Raw genomic sequence first — 17,035 nt, forward strand, 5'->3', positions numbered from 1 at the left:
TCTTTGCCACTGTTACTCGTGCGGGCGTGCGTCGACATAGTCCGCAAAGTATCATCACTATCCCCCATTTCTGCTCGCCCGCCCCCCCTTCGAAGTATTCCGGTAGCGTCCGATTCTCGTACCTGATCCGGTCGAGCCTCCCGCGGTCTAGGCACCACACGAAACCGTAGCCTTCTTCTGCACTCGGCGGTGCCTCCGCCTCGACTGCTTCCTTGTTCTCGGGCTCTGTTCCTGGCGTCACCGCTGTCGCCCCGCAAGGGGTCGAGGGCAACGTCCAATCGTCGACCGGCGGTGCCTCTCCTATGTCGTTCGCTACAACCACCGTGTCTTTCCATCCCCATGTTTCGTTTTGGCGCATGTCCTCGACTCCGGCTTGGACGAGTTGGTCGTACACCTCACTGCTTAACGATTCAAGCTCGTGCGCTGTGTGGACTGCCTTTGCAATCCTCTTTAGTGTGAATCGATTCGGTTTCATTATTCACTCGTCTTCTTCTGTAAGAAAAGTGTGTGGAAGAGGTCGCAGCGTTAGTCGAGTTTGCGAGGCGGCGTATTAGTATGCGACTTGATGAGGAGGCTGGCGTCGAACTCAACGCTGCAATTACCTGTCTGGGGCCTTCCTACCACGGTTCGTACGAGGGGTTGATATGACTTATCCTCGGTCGATAGGCCGCTCGCACTCGTCCTCGTGTCGCACGCATCCAATTTTTACTTGACGATTTCTTCCACTACTCTCCTAAACCATACCAGTCTATCGTCCGCTTCGAGATGGAAGACCTACCTTTACTAGAAGAGCTTTATGCCCCGGACACAGTACGTAGGCCACACGAGGGTGTGACTCGCGCTTACGTGTGCTGGTACCGAGTGATAGTGACTTGTATCTTTCTGAACAAGACGGCGGCAATTCGTGCACAGCCGTTCCTAAAGGCTTTTCTCGAGCACTATCCTTCCCCGGATTCACTTAGAAGTGCGGATCCGAAGGCCATTAAAGAAACATACTTCAACACATTAGGGTTATTCTGCAGGGCGTGGTGGCTAGTTAGCCTCGCCAACCAGCTCTTAGACGACCCTCCACTCCCTCACGCGATGAGGAGCAAGACGTACCGTAACGCCGGACCATCTTCGGAAGTGGCTCACCTCACCGGAGTGGGAGAGTACGCCAGTGATGCCTGGAAGCTCTTCTGTAAAAAATCCTTTTACGCTGATCATGACGAAGATGTAGAGGAGGAATGGAGGACTCTCAATCCGAAAGATAAAGATCTGATGAGATATGTGAGGAGGAAAAGGCGAGAGGAGCAGATCTCACTACTCACTGCCGATATCACTACACGTATGGCGGGCGTAACGCTGGGGAACTCTCCTGCTGGCGGTACACGTGTGGTATTAGCATCTGGGGTCCGTGTGAGGAGAGTCACTAGAGTGGTCGCTACCGCTTCGTGAATAGCACGCACCATTTGTCCGATCTTTGGTGTATACGCCTACATGGTTTCGTTGGGACTCCTGCCCATATAGTCTGCTATGTAGAATGACAACATCGTACAGCCTCGCTGCATGCTCGCTTATGCAAAGACACGTCACGGAAAACCTTGCCCTCTCTGATACCGGCGACCTTGTGAACCATCGCGACTTCATAGTACACCTCGGCCGATAACGATGCCCAGAGATCCTCGCCTGCCGCCGTCTGCTTGGAGAAGGTATAGTTCTGTCGCCGTATCTTCTCGCCTGTACTGACACCCAGCCAGCTACCAGGGCGCCATCACTACACTCGTCGTAGGAGAGCAAGAGGCCGAGTACAAAGTGCACGAGACACTTCTCCGTGAGGCTTCCGATTTCTTCGCTTCTGCTGTGAAAGAAGAATGGAAGGAGGGCCAAAAGCAACGCATACCACTCCCGGATGACAGCGCCTCAGTCGTCGACCTATACCTGCAGTGGTTGTACACCCGTAGAATCATCATTCGTGAGGGATTGGTAGAAGAGCAGAAGGGTGCGAAAGAGGAGAAAGAAGATGAAGAGGAGGGAGGGGAGAAAAAAGAGGGAGAGGGGGAGGAGGAGGGTAATGATGGGCACGAGTTTGACGTGCTCACCGGGGCTTTTGTCTTTGGCGAAAAGGTGCAGGACGGCGACTTCAAGGACGCTGTCGTCGACGCTCTCATTCACACTGTCGCGGCTCCGGACGAGAAGGGTGTACGCTGGTACCCCACAGCGCAGTCGGTGGATCGGGCATACATCGGTACGCCTGAAGGCTCACCGATCCGTAGATTGTGAGTGGACATGTACACTTTCCATGGCAGGAAAGATTGGCTAGACGGTCAGAAGAATGTTGATTTCTTAGCCGACCTGGCAGGATGCCTACTTAGTGATAAGAGCGAGCATTCGCAAGCACTGGTCTCCACTACACCGGAGGCGAGTGGCTGCCAACATCACCACCATGACGGCGAAAAGGGCGTGTGCTATAGCGCGAAGACCTAGAGTCGTGTGGCATAAAAAAGTAATGCAGTGGCTAGCAACTCCGAATTCTAATTTTGTCACTACAAATGATGCGTGTTGCGTTGTGGCGGTTGGTGGCGTGACCGACGTGAAACCACCTGACGCGACCCGTCACAACCTATCACATCCGTAGGCGGCCTACTGCAGATTCGAGCCGAAGCGGCCTATCATGTCAAAGGCAAGAGCGACCCGACCGCGAGTTACGCTTCATCCGAATCCGTATACTGGGCCTGCCTTACCACCTGCAGCTTCCGTAGCGACCTCGCTGGCATCATTTCTTCAATGGCTTCGCTCGTGGAAACACCGCATCGCCAGGCTGGCTCGGGGCGGTATTCGTGCGCTGCCTGTCATGGCGCAGGGTTCGTCGACGAGGATCGATACCGCGAGTTAACTGAGACCCCAGGGCCGTTGTTTATATCTGCATCCCAGCGTCCTCCGATACAGAAAGCAGCGACCGCTCCCTACATCTTGACAGTCACGAACAAGAATCGCAGGCGGGAATTGGAGCGCACGCGATGGCAGACGGCCGGGAAAGCATCCGACAGCAGACGGAAACGATCGAAAAAGTCCCATCCCATCATCGCTGACTCGGGCGACGAAGAGGGTGACGCAGGCATCGAGGACAAAGATAGCGGCGAAAGCACCAAGCTCCATGAGGACGATACTACCGACAGCCATGACAGCCATCTCCGCCCTGCCGACATTGTCTCAACCCTCCAACAGGCAGTCTCTCTGCCCTCCCAACGCGCATCTACGTCTTCGCCCTCGCCATCACCCGTCACCCCCGTGGCGAAGCCATCTGTGCACGCTTCAGTCAAAGAGACTGGTGAAGAAATCATAGAATCTGGTCGAGTGGAAGCAGCGGCCACTCTTAAGCTAGGCTTGGGCAAAAGATCGCTGACTTTGCAGCGGGTTTCGGACACTATACTAGACGCTGTCTTCGCCATTGCTGGTCCGAATGCGATGGAAGATCTCTTGGGGCTCTGTCGGAAATGGCGAGAGGGCTTGATCTACCATACGAGGCAGGCCGTTGAGGACAAGATAGCCGCCCTCCGAGCTGACTGGGAAAGTCGTCTCCCGGACAACGACCAGAAGCCGGCCATCGTCGAGGTCCATGTGGCCGCGTACTGGGCTTCAGCAGACGATGCAGACGACTTCGTCCGTGCTATCATACGCCGAGGACGTCTCGCCGACTTCTGGGAAGCTTTCCAATCACCCTTGCGACCTTGCGTCAAGCCCAACCCTGGCTGGAAGAAAAAATTCGGTGAAGTGAAGAGGTCGCGACTTTTGGAGGCCAACCAAGATCTGAATCTAAAGGGGAAGGAGTACGAGAAGAAGGCGAGACAGTTCGAACGCCAGTTGCAATACGGAGAGCGCTGGGCACGCCTCCGCTGCGAGTTTGGCCCTGGCATTTTTGCACTCTTACCCAGCGCGGTTGTGACGAATCGTTGGGTGGAGCAGGAGCTTTCCGCCACGGAGTTTGACGCGTGGCTGAGTGTCCTACGCCGTCACAACCCTCCCGATCCGTTGATCGTCGAGCGGGCCTGGCACCTGGTAGAGGAGGCTTTGAGCGGGCGGCCTCCGTCTGAACGATTGCGGTTGGAAGACGCATCTTTCGCCGACCTTGGCCGTGACTGTCGTGACCCAAGCATTCTTCTTCCTTTAGTAGATATCCAAGGCGGCGGCGAGGACGAGTCGTTCGACAGAGATGGTGCTTTTCTCGAGGAAGGAGATATCACGTGACTATGTACCATCAGACGAGGTGAACCGGCTCAACGTCGGCCGATCTCTGTTTGTGAACAATCCCTCTTACCACGCTTCCTAAGTATCTCCCATCAATGTGAGGGCCAGCTTATCGTCCAAGATCGATTCGTGACCGTCGCGGCCATCGTGGGCTGATACAGATGGCTGGACGCACGCCACGCCTGCATCACTCTCGAGGCGAACCTTGATTTTGAGTTCGGTGGTGCGATGCCTGTCTACGCGCCTGCAAGACGTATGGTCGTCGTCCCAGTGCTGCGGCTGTATATGCCGTGACAGTGGCTGGTCATGTGGGTTCTGAAACGATATCACTTCTGAATCTGGGCTTCGGTGGCCATCTCTGAGTTCCACCATCTCGACCGCGGTGTATATAACGTGCCCTCTTCAGCTTGTCAGACTTCTCTTCCTCCCCCAAGCTTCCAACCCATACCATCTCTATCTCTGCTCTTTGCCCTTCGCGCCAGCCCTTCGATGTCCGTCTCCCGCGCTTTTGCACCGCGCCCCTCCAGAAAAGCCTCATCTGTCAGCCCGGAAGGCGGGTTGGCGTCGGTAGCTGACCGATTGCATGGTAAATACGGCTCCTACTTGGCTTGTAAGAGCTGTACATCCTCAGGGAGGGACCGGAAGAGCAATTACAACAAGAATCTAGCCGGAAAACGCGATGGAGAGGAAAGGTATTATCGCCGGTGGTGCTGTACGACCAACGGCAAGTTCGGCTTCCCGAGCCTGAGCAATACAGCTTACATCGACTGGGCCAGAACCCAGCTTTCTCGCGATTCTTTCCGTGCCGTTGTCGAATCCATTCGTAGCGGCTTCGAGGATAAAGGACCAGAGCATTGCCGGCTCGGACTGCTCCTCCAGGACGAGCCGTCCCTGACCACGGGAAATAATTCACTCAAGCGTAAAGCTACCACAGTACAAGCCACCCCACCACCTACCAAGCGTCGACTGGACTTCTTCACATCGGGGGGAGTCGTGCCTCCTGCCACCAGTGTGACATCGTGTCGAAAGGACGAGGGAGCCCATGTGACCCCGGCATCATCCAGACTCGACGTCGAGGAAGCCATTCTCATCCATTCTTCTCATCCAGGGCTGGTCGCTGGCTTGACGGAAATTCGAAGTAAGCTGAACCAGCTTATTACTGCCTTCGGTGAGGGAGACGTAAGTCGCCAGCAAGAGGAAAAGCAAGTGGACTGTGACAAGACGCGGGAGAACAGTCTCTCACCTGAGGAATGCTTGGGCCTTCACGAGGCAAAAGATCTGGCTCTGCGGGCGACTGTCAGACCGATCACACCCCCCGATCAGTCGTCGCCCCCTTGTCGCCCGCCGGCGTCTACCGGGACATTCGTCGAACTCTTGCCATTGAGCGCCGACGGGTTTGACGCTGCTCAGCCGGAAGTCGCACGAGAAAGCCCGCCGGCCGTCAGCCTGGCTGCCACTTTGGCGGCTGGCTTCCACTCAGCCGACGCTTTAGAGAAGAAGGAGATCCGCAAACGGGTAAAACAGGAGAATGTCGTTGCAGCCTTCGAGGAAGAAATCCGCAGGATTGGTGCCCTCGCCAAAACGCTCACTTAGGATTGGCTACGTCAACGTCAACGGCCTGGACCGGCTGAAGTGGGAGAGCTGCCTCAGGCTCCTTCATACATCCTTCGACTTCCTCTTCCTCGCCGAAACCTGGTTCTTAGGTCACGCCAAGTACGTACGTGATCGACGCTTCGTCTCCTCCACCCCTGTCCCTCCACCTTCGCACCAGCGTACTCGTAATGGCGGCGGGCTATACCTTCTGGCAACGGCTTCGGCGAGGGGCAGGCTGCTGGACGATGTCAAAACGACGCCCTCGACAATCACATTCAACATCGATGGTCTTTGCGTCTCTGGTATCTACCTGCAGCCTAGCATGTCCTGTGAAGATGTCGTCGCGACCCTTCGGTCGCTCGCTACCTCTGCCGTCGTGATGGGCGACGTCAATGCACGTCTGCCATGGTTGGAGACACAATACGGAAGACCAGGACCACCAGAAAGGGTAGAGGCCTTGTCCGACTTCATTCGCTACCACTCGTTCACCGCCGCCCAACCTCACATATCGCTGTGTGCTCCATCATAATTCGCACTTCCTGCAAAGGCAAGTCTGGCCAAATCGTTGACCGTGGATCACTGCTTCATCAAGATGAGCCGTGTCTCGCAGGCAAGGCTGCTGCTGCAGGAAAATGCCTCTATCGGTCTTTCCACCGACCATATCCATACGCTACACCTGCAGCTGAAAACGTCCAGGTCGGCTTCTGCTATCGCGGATGACTACTCTTCGCCCCCGAGTCTTCGCTTCTGCCTAAGCAAGCTGTCTGGCGAACAGGTGGAAAAAGACATGTGCGATGCTTTCGACGCTGGCGTGAAGTCGCTCGGTCTAATGTCCGGAAGTATTGTTGATCCCAGCTCTCCGGATCGCCGGCTAGTTTCGTTGGTCCAGTCGGTCTGTCGCCGATTTTTGGGCCAGAGAAAGTCGTTGGGGTTAGCCACTGGGACTCGTAAAGAAATTCCCGTTGGTCGTCAAGATCTAGTCATCAGCACCTTGCTCTACAAGTCTACTGCTGTCAAGTCTCGTGGGAACGGGGTCATTCTGCCTTCGAAAAGTGGGCGGGCGAAATGGTTGTCGGCGTTGCAAGAGATCTCTGCGTCGCTCGTCACACGATACGCTGGACGACCGTCAGAGGATAGCCAGCCAGCCCGAAGCTCCAGCCACTCTTTCATCGCTCTATCCGAAGAAGATGTGGCGCGAGAGATCCGCAGGCAAGATGCAAACAAGACTTGTGGCCTGGACGGCATCCATATGCGTGTCATCCAGGTCCTCCTGCCCTCTTCTTACCTAGCCGTCCTCTGTCGTCTGTTCAACCTCTGTTTTTCGACAGCGAGTAGTCCCTCGACATGGAACTCGACCGAGATACACATGGTGACTAAGGACGTCAATCGAACCCGGGATGCAGACAACGTCAGACCCATCACTCTCATATGCATGCACCGTAAACTGTTCGAGAGACTACTGCTGGTACACTCTTTCGATAAGACCGGCTGGGCGAAACTACACCCTACTCAGGCTGGTTTTCGTGGTGACTACTCAACCTTGACCAACGCTGCTGTCGTACACCACCTCCTCTCGACAGCTACCGTCCATTACGCTGCTTTTATCGATCTCGAAAAGGCATTTGACATGGTCGACCACACTCGTCTTTCTGATCTGCTCGTCTCACGTCGTTGCCCCGACCATATTCATCGTCTGATTCGAAGTTTGACATTCCAAGGACTGCGCTCTCGCGTTCTCGTCAACAACCAATCGTCTGCCTGGTTCTCTCGCACTCGCGGTGTCTTACAAGGATCTCCTCTCTCGCCCTACCTTTTCAATATCTACATCGACGAGCTGGTTTCTGAGTTAAACAGAGGTTCGACGGGCATTCCACAGTCTCTATTCTATGCCGACGACGGCGTCCTCTTAGCTCGAGACCTCGACAACCTCTGCTCTCTCACGGACATTCTAACTGAATGGAGCTCTCGGGCTGACATAGCCGTGAATGTCAAAAAATGCGGAATCATTATCGGCCGTGCAGCCTCTTTCGACGAAGCCGTTGTTTCTGTGTACGTCTCTGGGAGCACACTGCCCGTTATCGAAGTCTACAATTACCTTGGCTTCCCTGTCAAATCACGAGGTATAGATTTTTGCGAGTACCTCAGCAAACGTTTCTCGCAAGCTAATGGCCGCGCTTCTTTCCTCCGTCTATACTCTGATACCTGGGGCCCTGCCCATCGCTTGCGTATCTATGGCAGGTATCTGGCACCCATGTTTGAGTATGGTGCACCGCTCGTTTTTGCTTGGGCCTGTCAGAATGAAGCGAACATGAAGGCATTCCAATCGGGCACCGAGGGTTGGAAAGGCCTTGTTGGATGGATCCTCGACTGCAGCCCTGATGGTTCTGCTGTAGGTGCCAACCTTTGCGGCGTCCTCGAACCTGTCATTCGTTTCCGACATCTGCATACTTCCTTCCAACGCTTGCTTTCGCTTAGCACACCTGAGAGTCCACTAACCGCTTGTCTCGCGTCTAAAGCTCTCCTCCCTCGTGGGGGCTGTGGCAAGCCTTTTCTTGACAGTCTACGTGAAGCACCCGAGTGGGCTGCGATTGCGGGTGAGACCGCTTCGCCGTCCCGCTCTCGTCGCCTCCTGCGCCTTCACCTTCGTCGATCGAGGCGGTCTGCAATACTCCTCTCGTGTTCGCTGAGACATCTCTCGCGATTGACTGCGAGATCGCGTTCTGCGACGGCATTGTTGGGTGCAGACTGTGTTTTTCTGGCCCCTCTAGAGTATCAGCAGGATTTTGTTCGATATTGAATGGGTCGTTTTCAACTCGGCAAGACCTGCGTCTGTAACCCACACGTTATGTTTCGACGTGGTCATGAGATATGCAGGTACCTACCGCGGCTTGTCCAATTGTCCGGCTCAGAGAAGCGTCAGAAAGCCGGGATGGCGAGGCGACTCGGCATCGACACTTTCGCAAGTTTCACTAACACCGATTCTCTTCTAAACCTCCGGCAATATCGTCGTGCTGGTAGAGCGCTTGCCACTATCCGCAAGACCCTCGGTGATGTCTATTCGGAGCGAATGGCGGCCTGCGACGACTCGACTCTGAACGAGGCGACTTGAACCACTTAGTCCGAATCCTTCAATCTTTCGATCGATCCAAACGATACATCCGATGACGGACTGACTTTGTCATGACCTGAGGTTGTTGAGGTGCTGCTGTGTTGATGTTATATCAACGTAGCCAACCCCCACGTGGCGTTACTGGTGGATTCCAGGTGCTGTCTTCTAGGGGTGTGGATGGACGCCGCGTGCCGGAGCTATTGCTAGTGGACTCTAGATGGCTTCCGTGGGTGTCGATGTCGCTGGTGGACTCCAGACGTCGTGTTCGAATGCTAGTGGACTCTAGCCCGATCCTCGTCCGCCCACTCCCCTGGTGGATGCTCTTAGAAGTGAGCGCGATTGACTTCTCGGCGTGGTACTCTGTCAGCGTCTGGCCCAAGGGCCCTTCGCATACCTGGCATGGGTCTGCCATTCTAGAGTGAGGTTCTCTTCTGGGTGATGCTGTGGTTTCAGTGTCCCATTTCTAGGACCGCCTCACACTCGGCTGGCTGTGGCCGCGTATTAGGGTGGGAGAGTCGGCGTGCGTGCTGCGTGCGCCCGACCTGTCATCACGAGACGTACACATTCCCCCGGAAGCGAGGTGTCGACCGGGTTAAGGAAGGCGAACGTGCCCTGGATTGGGTGGTCTCGGCTTCTGATTGAACCGACGGGAACCTGGGCCTTACACCTGGAGTAACCGTGTCGCCTGGCGGCGCTGAATGCAGGTTCCATCGGTTGGGGTCGACTTACCTGGATTAGTAGGCCGACTCTTGCTGGAAAGGACGTCGATCGTGCCACCGCAGGCGTAGGCAGTCGGCTGCCACTCGATCGAACGACGTCTGATCTAGATGAGGGAGTGAAACCTGATGGCAGGATACCGGCCAGCGCTGTCTGTTCATGGGGCATGCACCCGATAGGTGTATCGTCAGAAAGGACCATGAGAATCATCGATGGGATCGTCGGGTTCCCGCGAAGGATATATGTGATCCGCTCTCTGCTGGCATGACGGGACACGAAAGGGGAATGGTTTATCCGGTACCCAGCCCGATCCGACTGACTCAGTCGGTCAGAGGGAGATGTGCATGGATTTGCCTCGCTCTCTGCAGTCTGACCTTCAATGTATGTAGCTTGTTATTGTTTGCGTCTGCCAGCCTACATAGCACTCTCATGTGAACCACTAACCCTAAGGGCCAGAGAACAAAGGTGTCTGCCTCCACGAAAACGTACCACTGCTTGTCAGGTATCATCTGCAGTGTTCTGTTGACCATCGGGAGGAACTTCCATTTATCAAGCTTCCATCTGCAGCGCAGTATGTCTCGAGAAGATGTCGCCGCTGCTCTGGACTCGGTGGCAGCTTCGCACGTGGTCTTGGGAGACATCAATGCCCGCCTGCCGTGGCTGAAGACACAAGCCGGTCGACCTGGCCCGCCCGAGAGGGTGGAAGCGTTGTCTGACTTTGCCCGCTCGCACGGATTCGTCACCCTCGAAGCTTCCGAGCCCGTTGACCCACCGCAATCCGGCCTCTCAGTCAAGGTGGTGTTGAGTAAGAGTCTCACGATCGATCAATTGCTTCGTCAAGTCCGGGCGAGCCGCCGGCGGGAGACTCTTTCTGATGGACAACGACTCGACGGGTCTTCCCACCGATCACGCGTACACCCTCTGCCTGCATCTGAACGTCCAGCACTCACCCTCTCCGTGCACTGGTGATACGCCAGGGAGCGTTCGCTTCCATTTGGGCAAGCTGGCCGACGAGGATGTGCGAAGGGACATTTGTGCCGCTTTCGACGCGGGTGCAAGGTCTCTCGGCTTGTTGTCCGCAAGGCCATCTGATCCCGTCATCCTGGATCGACGTTTGATCACTCTGATTCGATCCATATGTCAGAGGCTTCTGGGCCAGAGAATGCCCCGTCCGGCCACTGGAGTCAGCAAGAAGGTCGTCTCCGCCAAGCCACAAGATCCTCAAGTCAGTACCTTGCTCTACAGGTCGGCCGCGGCCGAGTCTCGAAAGAATGACGACATCTTACCTTCGGAGCGTGGACGTGCAGAGGGGCTTTCGGCACTGCAGGAGATAGCTGGCTCGCTGGCGGATTGGTACGCCGGTCGACTTTTGGCGTCCGACGGGTCGGGCAACGCTGTCGGAGCAGACCAGCGCCACGGCGAGCTCTCCGAGGACGATGTGGTGAGCGAGGTGGGCAGACAGGATTTTTCTCACTGTTCAGATCTAATCGCCATCTCACCTCATCGGCCCGCCACAGCATGTTCACCGTTCCTCTCGCTTAGCTTTCGCGTGCCGATGAAATCCATAGCCTGATGGAATTGCGCGAACGACAGACGGCACCTTCGCTGGGACATTCTCTTTCGCATGGATTTTCTGTTCGTACCTACAATCCGACATGCAGGGGCTTGTGACAACACGATGTTTTGCAGTCAGTGTCGTTTTCGGTTGCTAGCAACTAGTCTACGAAGCGCTCTTCCGCTCGACCGATCTACGCGCTGTACCGCACGCACTACATTGTGTTCCTTCATCGTATTACTCCGCTTTTGGTTCATCGCTTGATGGCTTGTCGTTCCGCTCGGAGTACAACGTGAACGCTTCATATGCCTCAGACTGCGCATCGTAGTAAATGTGAACAGTTTGACCAGATCCTCTGGAAATCTGGTCGTCCGTCCTCATACGGACGGTAATATGTGGTCTCAAATCAGAATGACTCGTGTGTAGTGGGTTTCTGACGAAGTGGTTAGACATCTTCCACGCCTGAGCAAGCTTGTATCTATTACTTTACAAGCACATCCGTAAAATGTGCGCAATCAGGAGTGTTCCAGACTTCGCGCGTAAGATTCTGGATCAGTTGACGTCTCCTGGCATCACGGATGCGTTGAAGGAACTTGATTGTTGGAATGCGTCCAGTCATAATGTAGATACTCGATTGCTGAAGACTGTCTCAAAACGTCTTTACTGGTAAAAGTTGAAAAAGATTTAGAACATAGCACATAAATAAAGATGTTCCCGTCGTCGTATCACTCCAAGTCGCCTGGATGAATGAAATGTGGGGCAACGTTCGGCTAGTGGGTATCTATCATTGGACAAGCCACAAGTTGCTGGAAACACGCTAGTGTACGCGCGCGCTACCCCGGGCGCTTCAACATACTCACGTGCCATGATCGCATTTTTACTCCCGCAAGCTTGCCCTCCATGTAAGCAATCTCTCTCCAAATAGAACTAAGCTCATGCAATGCTTACACCCCCTCGCCAGATCTGTGGCATCGAAGTCGAGACTCCGAACGTCTTTCAGAGATGTTTTGGGGCTTACCCATCGTTATCTACATACGGGTGTTCCGATGGCAAAGTCTGCGGGATTTGCCACGTGTGAGCTTGATGCTGAACCCCTCCATCGATACAGAGCTGGCGGCTACCATCCTCTGCATCTAGGTGACCGTCTGAAGGCAGGACGATACGAGGTCCTACACAAACTCGGATGGGGTGGTTATGCCACTGTCTGGCTAGGGAAAGATCACGAGTTGGTACTATCCTTTCTTTGTTGAGGCCATATTCTGACGGGCCACAGTCTAGGACTACCTGTAGCGATGAAAGTTATCGTGTCAGAGTTATGCGACGAAAACCACGAAGCCTCCATGTATCATCATGTTTCGTGTGGTCCTCCCGAACATCCAGGAAGGGATAAACTACCACAGATGCTCGATTCGTTTACCTTCGAAGGGCCTAATGGTGTGCATCAGTGTCTCATTCTGGAGCTCCTTGGAGCATCGATGTCATCGATGTTTGAGAAATACGAGACCAATCGGCTTCCAAGTGGCCTAGCATGGGACGTAGCCAGACAAGTGGTACAGGCGACGTCTTACATGCACGATATGGGAATAGTGCACGGTGGTAAGCTGAGCCCATCCTTATGAAAAGTTCATTCAACTGAACTTCGCTATGTCCAGATCTACATCCGGGAAACATTGCGCTTCTGAATCCAGCCATTTTGGGAAAGTCCGCCGAAGAAATCGTGGCATCAATGGACGCACCAGCCACTGCAGACGTTCGAGCGTCTGACGGAGAAAGGCTCACCAACCATTTACCGCAATACCTTGTACTTCCTTCAGCGATCCCTCAACCCAAGTCGTTGACCGATTGTAAGGTGAAGGTAATAGACCTTGGCTCCGCATTCCTCTCTGACCATCACCCGAGCACAATGAGGATGCGTTGCCCGCTTCCGTACCGAGCCCCAGAAGCAGTAATAACAAGTCAATGGGATAAAGAAGCCGACATCTGGTCCCTCGGTTGCACAGTCCGTACATGCATTGTCTAGCAGCCTATGCAGAACTGACAATTTGACAGATCTTTGCCTTGATCGTTGGGTATCCGCCATTCGACTCATTCCTATTTAAAGAACAAGAACTAGTCAGCCAATGGATCGGAACTTTTGGCGAGCTTCCCTCAGAGTGGCAGGGGTATTCTACCTTGCAAGATATTGGTAGGCCACAACCGCAAAATATGTAACCTTTCTATGGCGACCAATGATATTAACAAACAGGCAGATCAGGCTGAATTGGATGTCGGGAGCCTTACAGATTGGCTACGCGAGACGTATTATGATGACGATAGACCGCCAAGTCTCACGGACACAGATTTAGAGAGAGTTGGGGGACTCTTGCTTCGACTTCTCCAGTACCGCCCTTCTGATCGCCCTTCCGCTGGAGAGATTCTATTAGATCCTCTGTTTCATCCACACACATTTCGCGTTGACAATTTGGCTAGACAGTGAACGTAGTCCCCTTCCAACTCAGATAACTCCATCAACTCAATGTGGCCCCGATGAGTTAGTAAATCTCATATGCTACATCTTGGTCTCTCGGTCGTGCTCCAGCCTAGGTGTTGCGCCTGATGGATAGCATATTTATCATACGCTCTTCTCTAACCAGCCTCGATTTTGTGCACACTGCTTGTTTGGTGACTAAAAGAAACCAACAGTGGCCCTCTAGTGCCACTACCCAGTCCATTCCAAACTTTATGGCCCAAGTCGAACAAGTCCTTGGCGAAAGCAGATTGTATTTCCAAGGGGTCTTGAGATTTTGAGACGATCACGGCACCAATGCGTGCGGACGCACCGGCTTTAACTAAGCCTCATCGGCCCGGGTAGAGATCGTCAACGCTGCGCCACCAACCGTTCGAGCGACGTTATTAGTCAATATGGAACACAGCCTAGGAATCTGTGAGCTATAGTAAAGAGGCCGCGCTGGATGCGAGAGCCAGACGCTAGCGCCGAAAGGAGTATGATGAATCCACCGTGGGCAGAGTGGATTGGATGCGTGTAGTGTGAATTAGGGTTCATACGAGCAGCTGCCCGCCCACGCCAGTCCACAGACCAAACCCCGCGGCCATAGCGCAGACTCGGGATGCGGGCGGCGAGCTTGAGATCGACGACAGCGGCGAAGACGGCTAAGACGACCGCGACGGAGGCGACGAGGAGGCGGTGGTATCTGCGCCACAATGGAAGAAGCGAAGGACCATGAGGTCCACCAGGAACAGCCCGCCCCGGAAGCTCACCCCTCCGCCTCGGTGTACCAAGACGAAGAGGGGAGTCCTGACCGACACGATCTCGTACGAATCGGTTGCGGAGTTGAGCGGAGCGGGCTCGGAAACCGTCGAATCGCCATCCACCGGCGTCCAGGATGACTCTGATACTTCTATGGGTGACGAGGGCGTAATACCGGCCACGGATGAGGACCGCCAGACCGGGCCAACCTTACCGGATGATGGTGAGTGGCACCTGCCGACGGCACCCTGTTGTCTCTGATCTGCGTGCTCGTTCCGTTCACGATTGACATGATCTAGTCGATGACCCTCCGCCGATGACTTCCCCAGAGGAGATCGGCGCCTTGGGCCTTCTCTCTCTCTTCGCACCTCCGCTCCCAGCACACCGTTGGCAGAGCCTGCCGTGGATGACGGTGAAGATAGCCTGTTCGTGCCAGAGAATCCTACCGTGATAGCACCTCTTCCCAAGTCAATAGCGTCGCCCCGAATCGAGGACACCGTCTCACGGACCGCGAGCTCGAATGTGGCCCCGCCCGGTGGTGTGGACGACGTCGACGCAACGCGCCTATTGAACGGGACCGACGATGAGCGCGAGCTATACAGACACTTCCGCATCGACTTAGACACGGCCGAAAGGCAGTGGGATCATCCCAGCACACGGCAAGGCATGGCGAGGCTACGGGAACGGGAGCCGCTCCTCCAGCCGACGTTCTTGAGGTGTTTGGCGATCGCCCGCAGGACTATGAATGAGGACATCGTACACGAATGGCGGGACTCCCAGGAGCAAGGCTGGGAGAGGCGACGGCAACACGGGTTCGGTCTCGAAAGACCCGCCACGGCGACTCCTCGTGCCTCGCTGCCTGCCGTCGAGCCTGCGCGGCGAGACGTGGTTGCAGAGGCGTACCGCCAATTCAAGGAAGCCAGAGGGGCGGGTACGAATAGCTGGAAAGTACGTTTCCAGTACCGGCGAGCAGCGATCAGGCTTTCCGTTCAGTACAGTACGAGAGTTACCCCAACCTCCGCACTGCGCAGCCCTCCTGTTGGACGAGCGTGCCGCTACATGACCGCTCCATGCTACTCCGCGCCTTATTCCGAGAGATCCGCCACGAGTGGTGCGACGCCCTGCCCGACGGCTCCACCGAAAAGCAAGTCAAGGATCAGGGGTACACACACGAATGTAGGACTTTCAACCAGATCATCCAAGACGGAAAACGCTGGAACATCTTCGCCCGAGATCTCGGTCTTGGGGCTCTGCTCCTCATTGACACGTCCGGTAGCGTCGACTACCTCCAACAGCAGGTCCCCATCCCCATCTTCGCCGCCTGGACTCGGCTGATCTCGAGGGTCAGGCTGGATGTGAAGGATATCGCGGCCAGGGTGGAGGATCACTACGATGGCATGGAGAATCCGTCCTTCTACGCCGCGCGAAAACTGAGGCCGCTGAAGCTGGAGCGACGTGCATACCGTGCCTGCTCGCCCGGCCAGCAGCTCGAATTCTCGTGCAGTGAAGGCGGGAGGACGCCGACAGCCGACCCGAGCAGTCTCGCGCAGCCCAGCGACGGTATACGAGCCAATTAGGCCATCGAAGATTTCATCGGGGTTTTGGGGCTGGAGGATACGGATATGCCTGACCTACCGGGCTCGAATATCCGGATGTAGTGGCTTTACGTAGATATGGGCGTAGACTCTTGTATCGCTGTTGTGCCAATGATGTCTTGTGGTTGGTGAGATCGTTCGATTTGATTGGTTGAGATCACAGGGTGAGAACCCACCTCCCACCAGTCCTGGTGGGAGGTGGGTCCGGCGGGTGGCTCTTTGGCCAATCAGCACCGCTTACGTTCCGGTCTGGAATGTACGCATGGCATGGGCACGAGACATGTTGCACGAGAGGGTGACCTCTCGTTGAAGTGAATAATTTTGTGGGTTGATTCGTTGTTATCTAGTCTAGGCGCGTGGTCTGGTTGACCGGGCTTTTGAGCATAGTGCGATCTGCGACTCGGATCCCCAAAGTTCCTCGGCCTGCGACATTCCCCCCGCTAGGTAAGCCCGCTTTCATAGATCAAATTGAAGCCTTAGGCTTCATGAAGTGAATTCTAATTGAGGCTGAATTCTGGCGTTCTTAGTGAATATGATGTCACGATCGATGAAGTGAAGCATGCTTCATGAAGCCTCAAAATGAGGTTTGGGGTAAAAAGGGTTAGCTCCAAGAGCCGGAAAATTCGTGGCTTTTCTGATGGAACAGCCCCAATTTCGTTGACCTTCAATCATCGGTAGCTCCTCTAAGTGGGCGGCTGGACTGGAGTCCCGCGAGACCCTCTTCCGACCGGGCTAGACCCTGGATCAAGGGTCTCTCACTACTCGCGGGCCGTAGCTCGACAATGCTCACTTCCTTTCACAACTACTGCCGATACAGCCAGGGTGATCCGATGCTAGTCCCAATACGGCAATCGCGACAATTATTGAATCCGCTCCATGAAGCTGAATTCCAAACGGCCGTTTATGAAGTGAAGCTGAATTCTTGCAAAAACAAGTGAATCTAGGCTTCAGTTAATATATGCCCGCTTTCGCGTTGCCAGGTTCTGATTAGT

General features: G+C 54.9%; 3 protein-coding genes across 3 annotated transcripts; 2 read left to right on the forward strand and 1 right to left on the reverse strand.

Moving 5' to 3' along the window:
- Positions 1–1,650: 1,650 nt before the first annotated feature.
- WHR41_09420 (uncharacterized protein) lies at positions 1,651–4,227 on the forward strand (the record flags this gene model as incomplete). Its single annotated transcript, XM_069378023.1, has 3 exons — positions 1,651–1,691; positions 1,740–2,258; positions 2,979–4,227. 3 exons carry the CDS (start codon positions 1,651–1,653, stop codon positions 4,225–4,227), a joined length of 1,809 nt encoding a protein of 602 aa, XP_069225129.1.
- A 7,098-nt stretch (positions 4,228–11,325) lies between these two features.
- Positions 11,326–11,870, reverse strand: WHR41_09421 (uncharacterized protein). Its single transcript, XM_069378024.1, has 2 exons — positions 11,687–11,870; positions 11,326–11,634 (listed from the first exon to the last, which is right to left on the reverse strand). Exons 1-2 carry the CDS (start codon positions 11,818–11,820, stop codon positions 11,439–11,441), a joined length of 330 nt encoding a protein of 109 aa, XP_069225128.1. The 5' UTR covers positions 11,821–11,870; the 3' UTR covers positions 11,326–11,438.
- Positions 11,871–12,105: 235 nt separating this feature from the next.
- Positions 12,106–13,731, forward strand: WHR41_09422 (uncharacterized protein). The gene is made up of 5 exons (XM_069378025.1): positions 12,106–12,426; positions 12,475–12,797; positions 12,854–13,200; positions 13,251–13,386; positions 13,451–13,731. Exons 1-5 carry the CDS (start codon positions 12,137–12,139, stop codon positions 13,675–13,677), a joined length of 1,323 nt encoding a protein of 440 aa, XP_069225127.1. The 5' UTR covers positions 12,106–12,136; the 3' UTR covers positions 13,678–13,731.
- Positions 13,732–17,035: the final 3,304 nt, after the last annotated feature.

Source organism: Cladosporium halotolerans (genome assembly GCF_011745625.1).
Source record: "Cladosporium halotolerans strain TM138-S3 chromosome Unknown Sca79, whole genome shotgun sequence".
Lineage (NCBI taxonomy): Eukaryota > Fungi > Ascomycota > Dothideomycetes > Cladosporiales > Cladosporiaceae > Cladosporium > Cladosporium halotolerans.

Coding starts and splice junctions, on each gene's coding strand:
- WHR41_09422 (XM_069378025.1), top strand. CDS start 12,137: ATGCAATGCTTACACCCCCTCGCCAGATCTGTGGCATCGAAGTCGAGA. Junction 12,427..12,474: donor TGGCTAGGGAAAGATCACGA/GTTGGTACTATC, acceptor GACGGGCCACAG/TCTAGGACTACCTGTAGCGA. Junction 13,201..13,250: donor TCTGGTCCCTCGGTTGCACA/GTCCGTACATGC, acceptor ACAATTTGACAG/ATCTTTGCCTTGATCGTTGG.
- WHR41_09421 (XM_069378024.1), bottom strand. CDS start 11,820: ATGACTGGACGCATTCCAACAATCAAGTTCCTTCAACGCATCCGTGAT. Junction 11,635..11,686: donor TTTACGGATGTGCTTGTAAA/GTAATAGATACA, acceptor CCACTTCGTCAG/AAACCCACTACACACGAGTC.